We start from the raw sequence: 12,175 nt of genomic DNA on the forward strand, positions 1-12,175 counted from the left end.
CAGGGCTCCGGCAGCATGAGAGCTGATCACGAGAATCACATACAGGTATGTGATTTTGCACTAGAGGGCTGCCCTGCCACAGTATATGTATGTAGGCGGTCCTTAAGTGGTTAATAAAGGAATTGTCAAAAACATGTGTACTATTTTTTTATTTTTGATACTTTTTTGGGTGAATGAGTATGGGTACAATGTACCCATACTCATTCACCCAAAAAAGTATGGTCCAGGAGGGGTGGGGGTGCTCGCTCTCCCCCCTTTCCTGACCTGCAGAGATGCTTGCTCGCATAAGGGTCTGGTATGGATTTTGGGGGGGGCCAATACCGTTTTTTTTGGGCGTGGGGGTTTACTTCAAAATCCATACCAGATCAAAGGGACTGGTATGGATCCTGGGAGGGACCCTACTGTGTTTTTGTTTTCTTTCATTTTGGCGTGGGGTTCCTCTTGAAGACCCTCAGAGCACAAGTCGAACCACAAGTCGGATCATCATGATCCGACTTGGATGCAACTTCTTTTCAATCAACTCTATTCTAATTAATGGACTGAAAGTCGGATCAGTTAAGATGGCTCTCATAGGGAACCATTGATTTTGAATAGAGGCAGAGAAACACTGATAAAAGCTAACATGGCTAAACGTGCGTTTACGGCAATGCTAAAAGCTACTACAGCCGCTTTTTCCTGGCCTTGGTAGTGGCTTTGCAGCTCATTTTTTCTAACGTCCTGTGTGCATGAGGACTTACAGCTGCTATTGACAAATTTGTTGACAAACTACAGTAGCCTGTTGCAGAACCTTGCCAGATTCCTTCTCCATTTTACAGTTATAAATATATTAAAGCTCTTCTTGCTTTTAAACTAATACTCAAACAATTAAAAAATCCACACATACATACTCCCATATGGCCCCTAAACATCAGCATATCCTTCAATACATAGAGTTTAGCAGGTCTATCTGTCTGACCTGGCAAAGAGAACAGTATACTCATATAGGCCTCAGGCTTGGTTCTAAAAAATGATGACCCTTTTTAAATGTTTTAGCATCAATAATTTATTTGCTGAAGTTACCAAACAAATAAGATACAGAAGGCATAATAGATATACATGTCCAGGGTAATGACTTTGCATTCCCTTAAATCCAGTGACTGAAAAGCTTACTTGCCAGTTGCCATCACTATTGAAAAAAAGGTATACATTTTGGAAAGTCACAATCAATCTGCATTAAAAAAAAAAAATAGACAAGGCAAAATATAAATAATTCCTACACTTTTGATCTGTTTTTCAAATCAGTGAAAGATACTGTAACGTGTTGTCAAGCAAATTCTAATAATTAGCATTCACACTTTATTATGAGACAATGCCAGGTATTATTTAGGACATTTTCATTGGTATAAAAAGTGGATATTTGGCAAGCAAGAACATACAGGACACAAAGCTTTGGACCTAATTAATAAAAGCCCTTTTATGAATTCTTCAGTTTATGTTTCTTGAAAAATAGTTCTAATAAAATCACAGTTGAATAATTAAAGGCAGACAGAATCTGATTTGAAATGCAGAAGAAAAATTAAATCATTTTAATATCAGGCCATCATCTACACTGCCACCACATCACAATAGTCCATTCTTTAATTGCAGATCCCAAAATACAATTGTGTGGTCTTCATGTTCAATTATTAAATGTATGGGGTTCTGGTGAGAGCCATCCTCTTTGAGCCCCAAGCACTGCTTGTGGCCCAACCATAAAAGTTGAACATAACTAAACAAACACACATTATTTCTGTCTAGTGGAAATTAGTGATGTTGTGAAACAGATGCTTAGAATAGCTAACTATGGCAGTCTCTAAATCTGTCCCTGATTTAAAAGGCACATCGATGTAATACTTCTTAGTACAATACTTCCACAGTTGCACTTCTATAAACTATCAGTTTATAAAGGCGATTAATTCAATGAGAAAAAATAATTATACAAAATGACAAAAGAGATAACAAAATTTACACTAAACCATGATAAGACAGAAACGTCAAGAACTAAATGATAACTGCACCTTGGGATAAAAAAGCAACTATAAGCACATATGGGTTATCTTGCAGGTAATAGTTGAGTTCCTCCCTTCCTCCAAAATTGCAAGGTGTCTAGCATTGTCATCTTTGCACTAGCATTGAAATGTGCCAGCAGGCTAAAGACTAGTTGGCCTCAGCTTCTATGTCCCCGGCTTGCAAGCACATCAAGGTGCAGTTACATGGGTCTAGCAGCACTGGAGGCTATGCATAAGCTATGCATGGCACCAGTGAAGGGTAAAAAGGTTACTTTATATCTCAAACAAAACCTTGCTCATAAATGCATTGAGGTGTCAATTTGTGAACCCCACCCCCCAAAAAAAGGCAGATAAAAAAAGAGGAAGGGATGCAAAACTGCAAAAAATGGTCATGGTCATTTATTATGCTGGATAGCAGAAAAGGAAATTCCACGATGAAGAGATGACTGGTGGAAGAACAGAGAAAAACCTTCACCTCTATGCCTTTGCTCCATTAGTTATATTTCCTAGGATAAACACCTTAAAAAGCTCTTTTGGCCCTACTTCTCCACTATCAGTTGAAATCACTCAGTTCGGGCTCTGGAGCGATCCTGATTTTAATGTCGGGATCCACCCAAATGCCTAGATTGGCAGCTGGCTCTGCCTCTCAGGCTGAGCCAGCCGCTTGCAAAGTGGCGTTGAGAGGCTGAGCCAGTTGGCTCTTTGCTCACTGAAGACTGAGAACTGAGCGATCAGAAGGCATTGATAGCTCGGTTCTCAGTCTTAAAGGTGGCGGGGAAGAGATGCAGCACTGGACCAATGCTGCATCCACCCAGGTGAGTTTGTATGTTTGTTTTTTAAAGCCTGCACCCCTCTTTAAAGCAAATGTGTTTCTGTTTCAAGCATTACATAGCAAATGTGTTATAAACAGCATATAACATTTACCCATCTATATTCAAATTTACAGTTTCGGCTTCCTTTTAAATGCTGATGCTTACATAAATAACTAAATAAATCAATATTTTATTTGTGCAAAATTTCACTTTAATAATAAAATATAGAATCATTACTTTCCTTCTTGATATCAGGCCTTTTTTTATCTTAACAGTGTGTACAATCATACTGTAGGTGAACGGGCACAGTTCAGGGGTTTAATGAAGAGTGGTGATTGATGATTAGGCTCAATACATGCTCCTTATTTTGTTCAATGCACAGCAGACATACAATTCAGCAGGCCTGAGAGTTCAAAGGTAAAGCGTATTTGTTGGTGTGACCCAGCACAACAGTAAAACAGACAGCACATTTTTGTTCTTCTTCAGAATCAAATTTCTCCTTCAAGAGTCATCATACAATGGATTGTTATAATTTCCTAAAGAGCCATAGTCTGGCTCTTCCCGTAGTCTTCCATAGGATCCATGCCTACAGAAAAGAACATTTACAAAATTAGATGTTTACAAAGGAAAGTAAAACATGCCAAACAATAAATTCAATGTCATTTCTCAGCACTTTCTAAGTTTTGCGAAAGCTTCCAAAATGTTCATCAATGCCTTGTTTCAATATTTATAACGTAAACATTCATATCTGTATGTACAAAAACTTTCAAGAGTGCAAGCATCACTTTGTGTTGATGAATAAGTCGGCGTAAAGTTTTTTTTAGCTCTTTGCTTGTATTGGCACTTCTAATACCAGTCAATAAGAAAACTGAATGACCTGTTCATAAAATGCCTGCCAGGCAATTGTAAAATGCTTATTCTGAATTAACCCGATCATTTATTTTGCATGATATCCCAGAATGCTCCTGGGAAAACCTCAGAGCAGCTAGCTAGCCATATTATGTGGTCAAAGCCAGTTGTAATGGCAAAATCATTGTGCCAGCATTGAGGCCAACAGTTGTGGAGAAGCCTTAAAATATACAACGTACTTCTAAATTGGAGCAGGGCGTGCTGAAAATAGGTAAATATATACATCTTTTTTACACAGGTTAGTCGGCATATGTGTTAGGAGAGGGGAAGGAGCATTTTTAAGACTAGATAGGATTAGCCTGGAATTCTACTTTAATGCTATTCTAATGTCTGTATGAGCTATATAGGCATTGACAAAATCTGTACGTATGAACCCTAAGAAATCACATAATTGACCTCCAATGTAAAAATGATGTATATGTAGATTGCTTTAAGGCTAGAACAAGAGCATGGCCACTCCATCTTCTCGATATGTCTTAGGTGAGCTGGCCTGAACCTGGATGAACTCACCTCACTGAACATGGGACACTTTAAGCCAAATGAGATGGCTGTGCTTGCAGATGATATATGCCTCGGCAGTCATGCAATGTTTAAAAGAAAAATCCAGCCTGATCTTTTTAGGCTGGGCTTCTCCTAAGGGTCACAGGAGTGCAATTAATTTTGCACTACTGTGACCCATTTTCAGCGGAGAGTGGTCTGAAGTCCGCTCTCCGCTGACGTCACTGTCATCAGTCGAGACACCGCGTCATCCTGACTTCCCAAGTCTGGATCCACCAGCTGCCTTGACTGATGGCAGTCTCAGCGAACCACTGAGATGGCCGCTCCCCACCCCGCCACAGCTCAGCGCTCCAATGCATGTGAAGAAGCAGAGGAGAGATGCTGATGACAGTCAGCAGCTCTCCTCTTGGGGAGCTCTGAGAACCAAGCCATTAGCGATGTTCGGTGGCTCGGTTCTCAGTGCAGAGACGGCAGAGGTCTGTCTGATTCTGCATCCACATAATTCTAAAATAATAAAAAAAACTTCTCTTTTAAATATCAGCTTTGGACTGTCTAGGCCATTTCCCATTTGTGAATTTTTTTTTTTATAATGCGGCCTATCTTCAGTAATTATTTCACTGATTATGTTCAGAAAGCTTGTGTCCAAAACACAGAGTCAAGTCAGTCAATACAACTTCACACACTAAAGCCCATTCAGATAACCGGTAATATCTTTATTTTCTCTAATGCTCAGACAGCATAACAAGAAAGGTAAAGGTAATGTGGGCCAAGAGGAAAAAAGCATTGTGCCAAAGTATTTTAAAGTAGAACAAAATCATCATTTGCTTTTAACAATACAGTATTAGATTTTAGTATGTTGTCACACAAAATTCCACAACCATTACCCAGGATTCACATATTTTTCAAACTGGATTTAATTAGAACATGCGAATCCTGGGTGAAAGTTGTGTGAATTTTGTGTGATAACATTTATAAATAGACCCTTTAGTGTAGTGGCTGCTATGTTAACTTTTACAAACTCAATATCTTGTCTTCTTTATAGCAGTATTATTTAGGTGTTATCTGTTATTACTTTTTGAACAATGGGCTTTCTGGGAGATGAAGGAAATTCTGCGTACTCTGCAGTACAGATTTTCTACTTTTATATTTTCTGTCTCACAAAAAGTATATATATTTTTTATACCTAACATAACAAAGAGACAGCGGTGAATGGAAAGTCTTAGAAGAGGGAAGGACAAGTTTTACCAGTTCCTTTAAGTAGAAGATCTGAAATATTTTTGGTTTTTCTAAAATTGAACATCCTCCTTCCCCTTGAGTATCTGCATTAAATGTTGTCAGAGTATTACAAACTGTAGAAATGTTAGCATAAAGGATTTATGAAGGTTCTTAAACCAGAACAAAAGTTTATATTTTTTGTGAAAGGTGAGCACCACTCCACCAAATTTATTGACAGCAAACCCGATTGCATGCTTTCAGCTAGAAGACCTTGAACTACTCCACATATGCACTAAGCATGTAGTGAAGTTGGCCTGGGAGAATCTCAAAGTTTTCTGGGAAGATATTAGTATTGCATGGAAAATGTGAAGCACTTCTATGATACTTAGAAATAAACAACTACATATATCATATGTATGATATATTTATAATTCAAGCATCTTACATGTAAAAAAAAAAAATACCCTTTGCAGCTCCCAAAAAATACTATAGATGCATTACTTTTGAACAAATGCATATTGTAGTTATCATATTCCGATCCAGTCCGCCTGTCAGTTTTTCAGGCCAACCTGATCCGATGTCCATGCACCTTTGTGGAGCGGAGGATGTCAGCGGTGACATGTCCACTGAAATCCATTGCTATCCGATCTGTGAAATCCAGACGTATGGAAACCCATTTTCCATCCGTCTGAAGAATTGGATCGGATGAAGATGGACAGGAGGACAGTTTTCATCCGATCTCCATAGAGGACAGCGGGGCTTTGACAGGTCCATCTCTGCACAGTGAGCGGAGACGGACCTGTTATCTGCCTGCTTAGCGGGGATCAGCGGATTGATCCCTGCTGAGCAAAGCAGAATCCGTACATGGACAAGCCCATGTGAAAGTGGCCTTAATGTTAAAAATAAACTCCTGTGCATGTATTGCTTTTCTCCTGATGTTCAAATGACTTGTACTGTGGCAAAATGTTAAAACCTCTAGCCGCATCCACTCATGCAGACTTTGACAGCTACACTGTCTGCAAAGTTAGAGAGGCTCCTAGTGATGACATATTTCTCAACAAGGAAAGGTTTTAAAAATTAGTAGGGATGGGAACACATAGAGAAGACCTAAAACAGGATAGAAAGGCAACATAAAGTAAATTTGTTACAGACAGAAGATGTTATAACAGCGAGCTTGTGGACCCCTACTCAAATTTAATTTTAAATATCAAATTTAATTTTGAATATCAAATTTAATTTAGAATATCAAATTTAATTTAAGCTATGTTATGAAATGGATACATAAAGATCAGCTGGGAGATCAAATGCCCAGCTTTCCTGGAAAAAAATGCTTTTGTGTTAAATGAAGCATGGAGCAGCATTTTCTTAGGAAAAGATAAGTGTTTTTTTCTGTGTTCATTTTATAAGAAATACAGTCATGTGAAACACCCCATGGAAATCATCGATTTTTTTAAACATATTTGAACAGGCCAACTTTAAATCTTGCTTCAAATAGCACCTATAGATAAAGGTGGAATACTTGAACAATTGATACCTACAGTTGATATGGTATAATCATTTTCATTATCTAGATTTAAGAAAATGTAACTCTGTCATATGGAAAAAGAAAGTACAACTCTACATTTATGACCTCTTCAAATTAATAAAATTAGAGTTGGGTGTTCCAGATTAGGTGTCAATGATTATAACTTAATTAGGGAGTATGTAGGTGGAAACTGTACATTTTAATCCCTAGGGTTTGGTGTTCTTTCCACTATGGACATGTACGGTGTCACCATGCCAAGTTCCACAGACTTCTCTGAGACCCCCTCAGAAAGTAAGCTGTAAATGTGTATGAGTCTGGCAAGGGATTTAAAAAGATCACCAAATGATGTGGTGAATGAAGTGGAGAAGATTTGAAATGACTGCTAATTTATACCAGCTAAGTGAATTCATCCCCAAAAATGTCTGATGCTAAAAAAAAATCTCCAAAGAACCAAAAATATCCCTGTGGGGTGTTGAGGTAACTCTTGCAACAGTTGAAGTAAAAGTGCATGCATCCATGATGGAAATATTGCTCCATATCCCACCCTACGCATTTCATCAGAATCAATTTGATTCCCAGGACTTATACTCAGGGCCGCTGATAGGCCAGTACAACTGGCCCTGTTGTACCGGGCCCGGCCGGCAGGGGGGCCCAGGCAAGCTGAGCAGATAATTAATATAGAAAAAAAATCCTCCAGCCATGGCCAATCAGAGTCCGTCTGAATCAACTGCCAACCGAATAGCCACCACCACCCCCCGGTTATTTTTCCTTTTTTTTTTTTGGTGCAGATAGCTATCCGCAGACTAGGTGGCGGCAGGGGAGGGACTATTTCCTCTATTTCGGGTGCGAAAGAACGCCTCTTCATGGGTGGCACTGTCTGCAGCAGAATATGGCATTGGTGGCACTGTCTGCAGGTAGCACATGCGTTATGGCCCATAAGACATGTGCTGCCTGCAGACAGTGCCACCAATGCCATATTGTGCTGCAGACAGTGCCACCCATGATGCTAATGTCATAACGCATGTGATGCCTGCAGAGACAGTGCCACCCATGCTGCCAATGGCATTATGCCATTGGCGGCATGGGTGGCACTGTCTGCAGCATAATATGGCATTGGTGGAATGGGTGGCGCTGTCAGCAAGTAGCACATGCATTATGCCATTAGTGTCACGGCTGGCACTGTTTGCAGCACGTTACAGCATTGGCGGCACTGTCTGCCGGTAGCACATGCATTATGGCCCATAACGCATGTGCTGCCTGCAGAGACAGTGCCACCCGTGCCGCCAATGCCGTAATGTGCTACAGACAGTGTCACCCATGCCGCCAATGCCATAATGTGCTGCAGACAGTGCCGCCAATGCCTATCACTTGTAGACAAACCTGCACTTTGTTTCAAGGTGGGGTCTGGGGATGGGCCAGGGGCAGGGCGGGGCTGAAGGCGGGGCCAGGGTGGAGCTGAAGGGGCCCCGTCAGGTAAGCTGTACGGGGCCCCATGATTTCTATCAGTGGCCCTGCTGATACTTACTGCATATATGCTTGTTTCAACTAACTTAATGTGAGTAGTTGGTGTTGTTTATCTACAATACATTTTATATACAGTATTCCACTATGGGGATGTTTTTATTTTTACCCATGATATGCTGGATTAATTGTACACCATCCCATATAAGAGCATTTTCTACCTAAATGACTCCTATAACTTAGAGTCCACTCTCTGGTAAGGAGACATTTTTTGTATATGATGGAGGAGCACTGCGGTGATTCACTTGTTGATTTGATATTTATATCCACATTCACAATGCAAGTTGGATCCATATTTGGGCATGGAAATTTCTGTAACTCTTCATCACTTTGAATTTTCACTGGAGGCTCCATCATTGGACTGTGATTATTTATGAGACATTCCATATAATTCAAATTAAATTGTGTAGTCTTTTATCATCTTTTTTCACAGTGCGGCAAATTTTTATTGCTGTCTGTGTCCCCATTAGGGTGACCATGGTCACTGGAACAAAAATTGATGAAAAATTTAATCTTTAACTATTGTTACCAGAACAAAAAGAGACAGAATTTTTTTTCCAATGGGGACACCTGTTTCGACAGTGACAACTGTCTATGTGGGGATTTCCAATTACTTTGGAAATGTTTCCTACCACTTCCACGAAGAAAAGTGAAATCAACCCCAAGGGACACAGACAAAATTTTTTACTCTGACAAAAACAAAAAACTTTGACCTTAGATATACTTAATTTTTTTTTAATGATTTCATCAAAAGTATGTTTTCTTTTTTTTTTTTTATATTTGCCAAGTGCTCCGCTTCAAAAAGTGAATTTCTCCATGTTAACATCCGCAGATAACAGTGTTGGCTCTCTTTCAAAAAGTCAATTAATCCTTCTTTGTTTGACTGTGGATTCTGTCTATGTACTCTATGGCCTTTTGCTCATTTTGTAAATGTAATTACAAATGCAATATGCCTCATTCACATTTCCAGATCACCAGGCTGCCTGTTGAGCTGCCATACTGATTATATGATACAGTTGAAATGCTTACTATAAGTAATCAGAACAGGCAAGTCGAGGTCTTGTTATAGATAACATACAGCTGTTCATAAACCATTTCACAGTGTAATATGTTCTGCCGGTCTGTGAGGATGAAAAGATTGACAGATGCATTTTGTAGAAAACATATCATCCAGGACTGTGAAAGGTAAAAGATGGGCTTCTTGCATACCTCATCATCAGAGGGAGCACAGGGGAACATGATTCATCCAATGATTAAATGTCATTTTTTTCAGATTTCAAAATAAAAAACAACTTTTTTCTGCTAATCTATTTCTATGCACCATCCCTGACACAAATTTCAGGCTGGTTTCATCTCGGTTGTCAAAGAGCTTGTCAGAAGTTATCATGCTGATAACAGAAGTATCAAGCGGCAGAAATACATGGGACTTAGGGGTTTGGAGAGAGATAAGTAAACACTATAGATATATGTGCCCAGGTCAAATTTCATGAATGGGGTTTACATTACCTTTAAGGCCCAAGGATCAGTTCAGAAAAAGAACACCATTGTATTCAGTTCACCCTATGTGTGAGTTTCTTCCAGAATTGAGTGTGTTTCCATCCAGTCTTTTAACTTATGGTTCAGTTAAAGGAAAATTCATTTTCATATATATATATATATATATATATATATATATATATATATATATATATATATATATCATTTAAAATTGCTACACAAGTAATTTTGTAATTTAATCTTACTACAAATTATCTTTCCATTTGAATATGCACTTGCTGTAATTCTCTAAAATTGCCCAAATATACAATTTAGTGCAATGGCAACCTAGAGGTGTTCTTTAGACCATTGGTTCATTGTCACCCCTAAAATTGTAATTTCCTGCTACTGTAATAGGCTGACTGATTTTGTTAGAAGTCCACACTAAAATACAGTAAGTAAAGCTTTAGACATCCCCTGCAATAGGAATTTCATTTTTAGTGGGATACTGCCTAAGACGTGTCTGCTAAAGAGATACCGACTGCAGCTTTCATCATTTAAAAATTAAGTATACATGACAAACTTCCAAAGGCTGACCTTCTGTGAGTGTAGAGTTGTAGGTAGTGGTAGGAATATTAGGCAGCTCACTTAGGAACAAAGATGGATGCGATTGGTTCAAAAAGTGTTATATAAAAAAAAAATATACTGCATATTAGCAAATAATAATAAAAGCATGTATGCTTGGAAATACAGCCAAGATAGGGGCAAGTCCACGCAGTACCTTCTTATCTCATCTCTATAACAATTAATTTTTCTGCTGAGATTGGTCAACCAGAGTTATTTAATAAGTTCTAAAGGAATTTATATAAATTAGGATTGTTGTTCAATAATGCTTATGCATACTTATATTTTGGTAGAGCTACAGGTGAAAAGTAAATTCAACTATATAATTAGTTAAAGTGGTTATAAAGGCTCAAGGTTTTTTACTTTAATGCATTCTATGCAAGAAGGTAAAAGACCTGCTATGTTCAACAGCCCCCCCCCCCAATACTTACCTGAGCCCCATCTCAATGGGAGCTGCTGCTCTCATGCAATGTGCATGAGAGCAACAGCTCCCCGGGTCTCTTTCTCTTCATTGGCTGAGACAGCAGCTGGAACCATCACTGTCAATCACAGCCAATAAGGGGAGAGTGGGGGCGGGGCAGAGTCATGCTCTGTGTGTGAATGAACACATAGAGCAGCAGCTCAGGAGTGAGCTTGCTCGATGCCTCCATAGCAAGCTGCTTGGTATGGGGACACTCGGCAGCAGAAAGGGGCCAGGAGATCTGGCGGGGGACCCAAGAGGAAGATCAAGGCTGCTCAGTGCAAAACCACTGTAAGTATGACATGCTTGTTATTTAAAAGAAAAAAATCTACATTTAATATGACTTTAAACTTTTTTTTTCTTTTGGATAGTGAATGAAAGGCTTGGAATCCAGTGCAAGCCCCTTACTGCTGCCATTATTGAGAAACTTCTTGCTCTCTTGACCATTGGCGTTGTGAATTTTACCAACAGTGGCAAAATAATCCATAACAAGTCCAAACCTTTTCTTACGCTATTAAAAAAAAGGGTATCTGTATTGCTTTGTCCCCATATTTTGCTGCCGAGATTACTCCAAAAAGATGGACACGAGGGGAAATCTTCCCGATGGGGACTTTAGTGTCACTGACAGAGGTTCTAACTTCTTTTCAGTCTATCCAAAGCTAAGAAATGGTGTTTGGGATAGATCCCCACTTTAATCACAAGGTACATTGTGCGGCAAAGCAGCAGCTACAAGTGACAAGGTTTTCAAATGGAATGTCTGCCGACCGAAGGTTCAAGATATATATTCAGTAACAGTTTCATTTCCTTGGTGAGAGCTGACTCATTTCTATTGTTAACATAATAAACAGAAAATTCCTTTCTAATCTCTAGAGCAGCAGTGATATACACAGGGCCAGTGACAGAAAGGAGTAGCCAGGAAGAATAAGAACTTGTTTATCTAGTCCTCATCCTAATGATTATTATTCCACAGAAGTTTTCTCATCTGCTTGAAAAAAACGTATGCTTTGAAATTAAAAAGGAACTGCAGTCAGCTCGCATAATTTGTAATATAAACATCTTTGCCATTCCGAAGCTTCCCTCCAACCACTTTGCCTATTATTTTATATAT

At 39.1% G+C, this 12,175-nt stretch overlaps 1 protein-coding gene across 1 annotated transcript in view; it reads right to left on the reverse strand.

The window, feature by feature from the left end:
• Positions 1 to 1,016: 1,016 nt before the first annotated feature.
• Positions 1,017 to 12,175, reverse strand: part of PARM1 (prostate androgen-regulated mucin-like protein 1) — a 98,933-nt gene continuing 87,774 nt past the window's right edge. The window contains 1 exon segment of the mRNA XM_077476535.1: positions 1,017 to 3,425. Coding sequence (XP_077332661.1) covers positions 3,341 to 3,425 — 85 coding nt within the window. The 3' untranslated portion in view covers positions 1,017 to 3,340.

The sequence above is a fragment of the Lithobates pipiens genome, unplaced genomic scaffold (genome assembly GCF_037356315.1).
Source record: "Lithobates pipiens isolate NorthernLeopardFrog02 unplaced genomic scaffold, aLitPip1_a1.2 Scaffold_13, whole genome shotgun sequence".
NCBI lineage: Eukaryota > Metazoa > Chordata > Amphibia > Anura > Ranidae > Lithobates > Lithobates pipiens.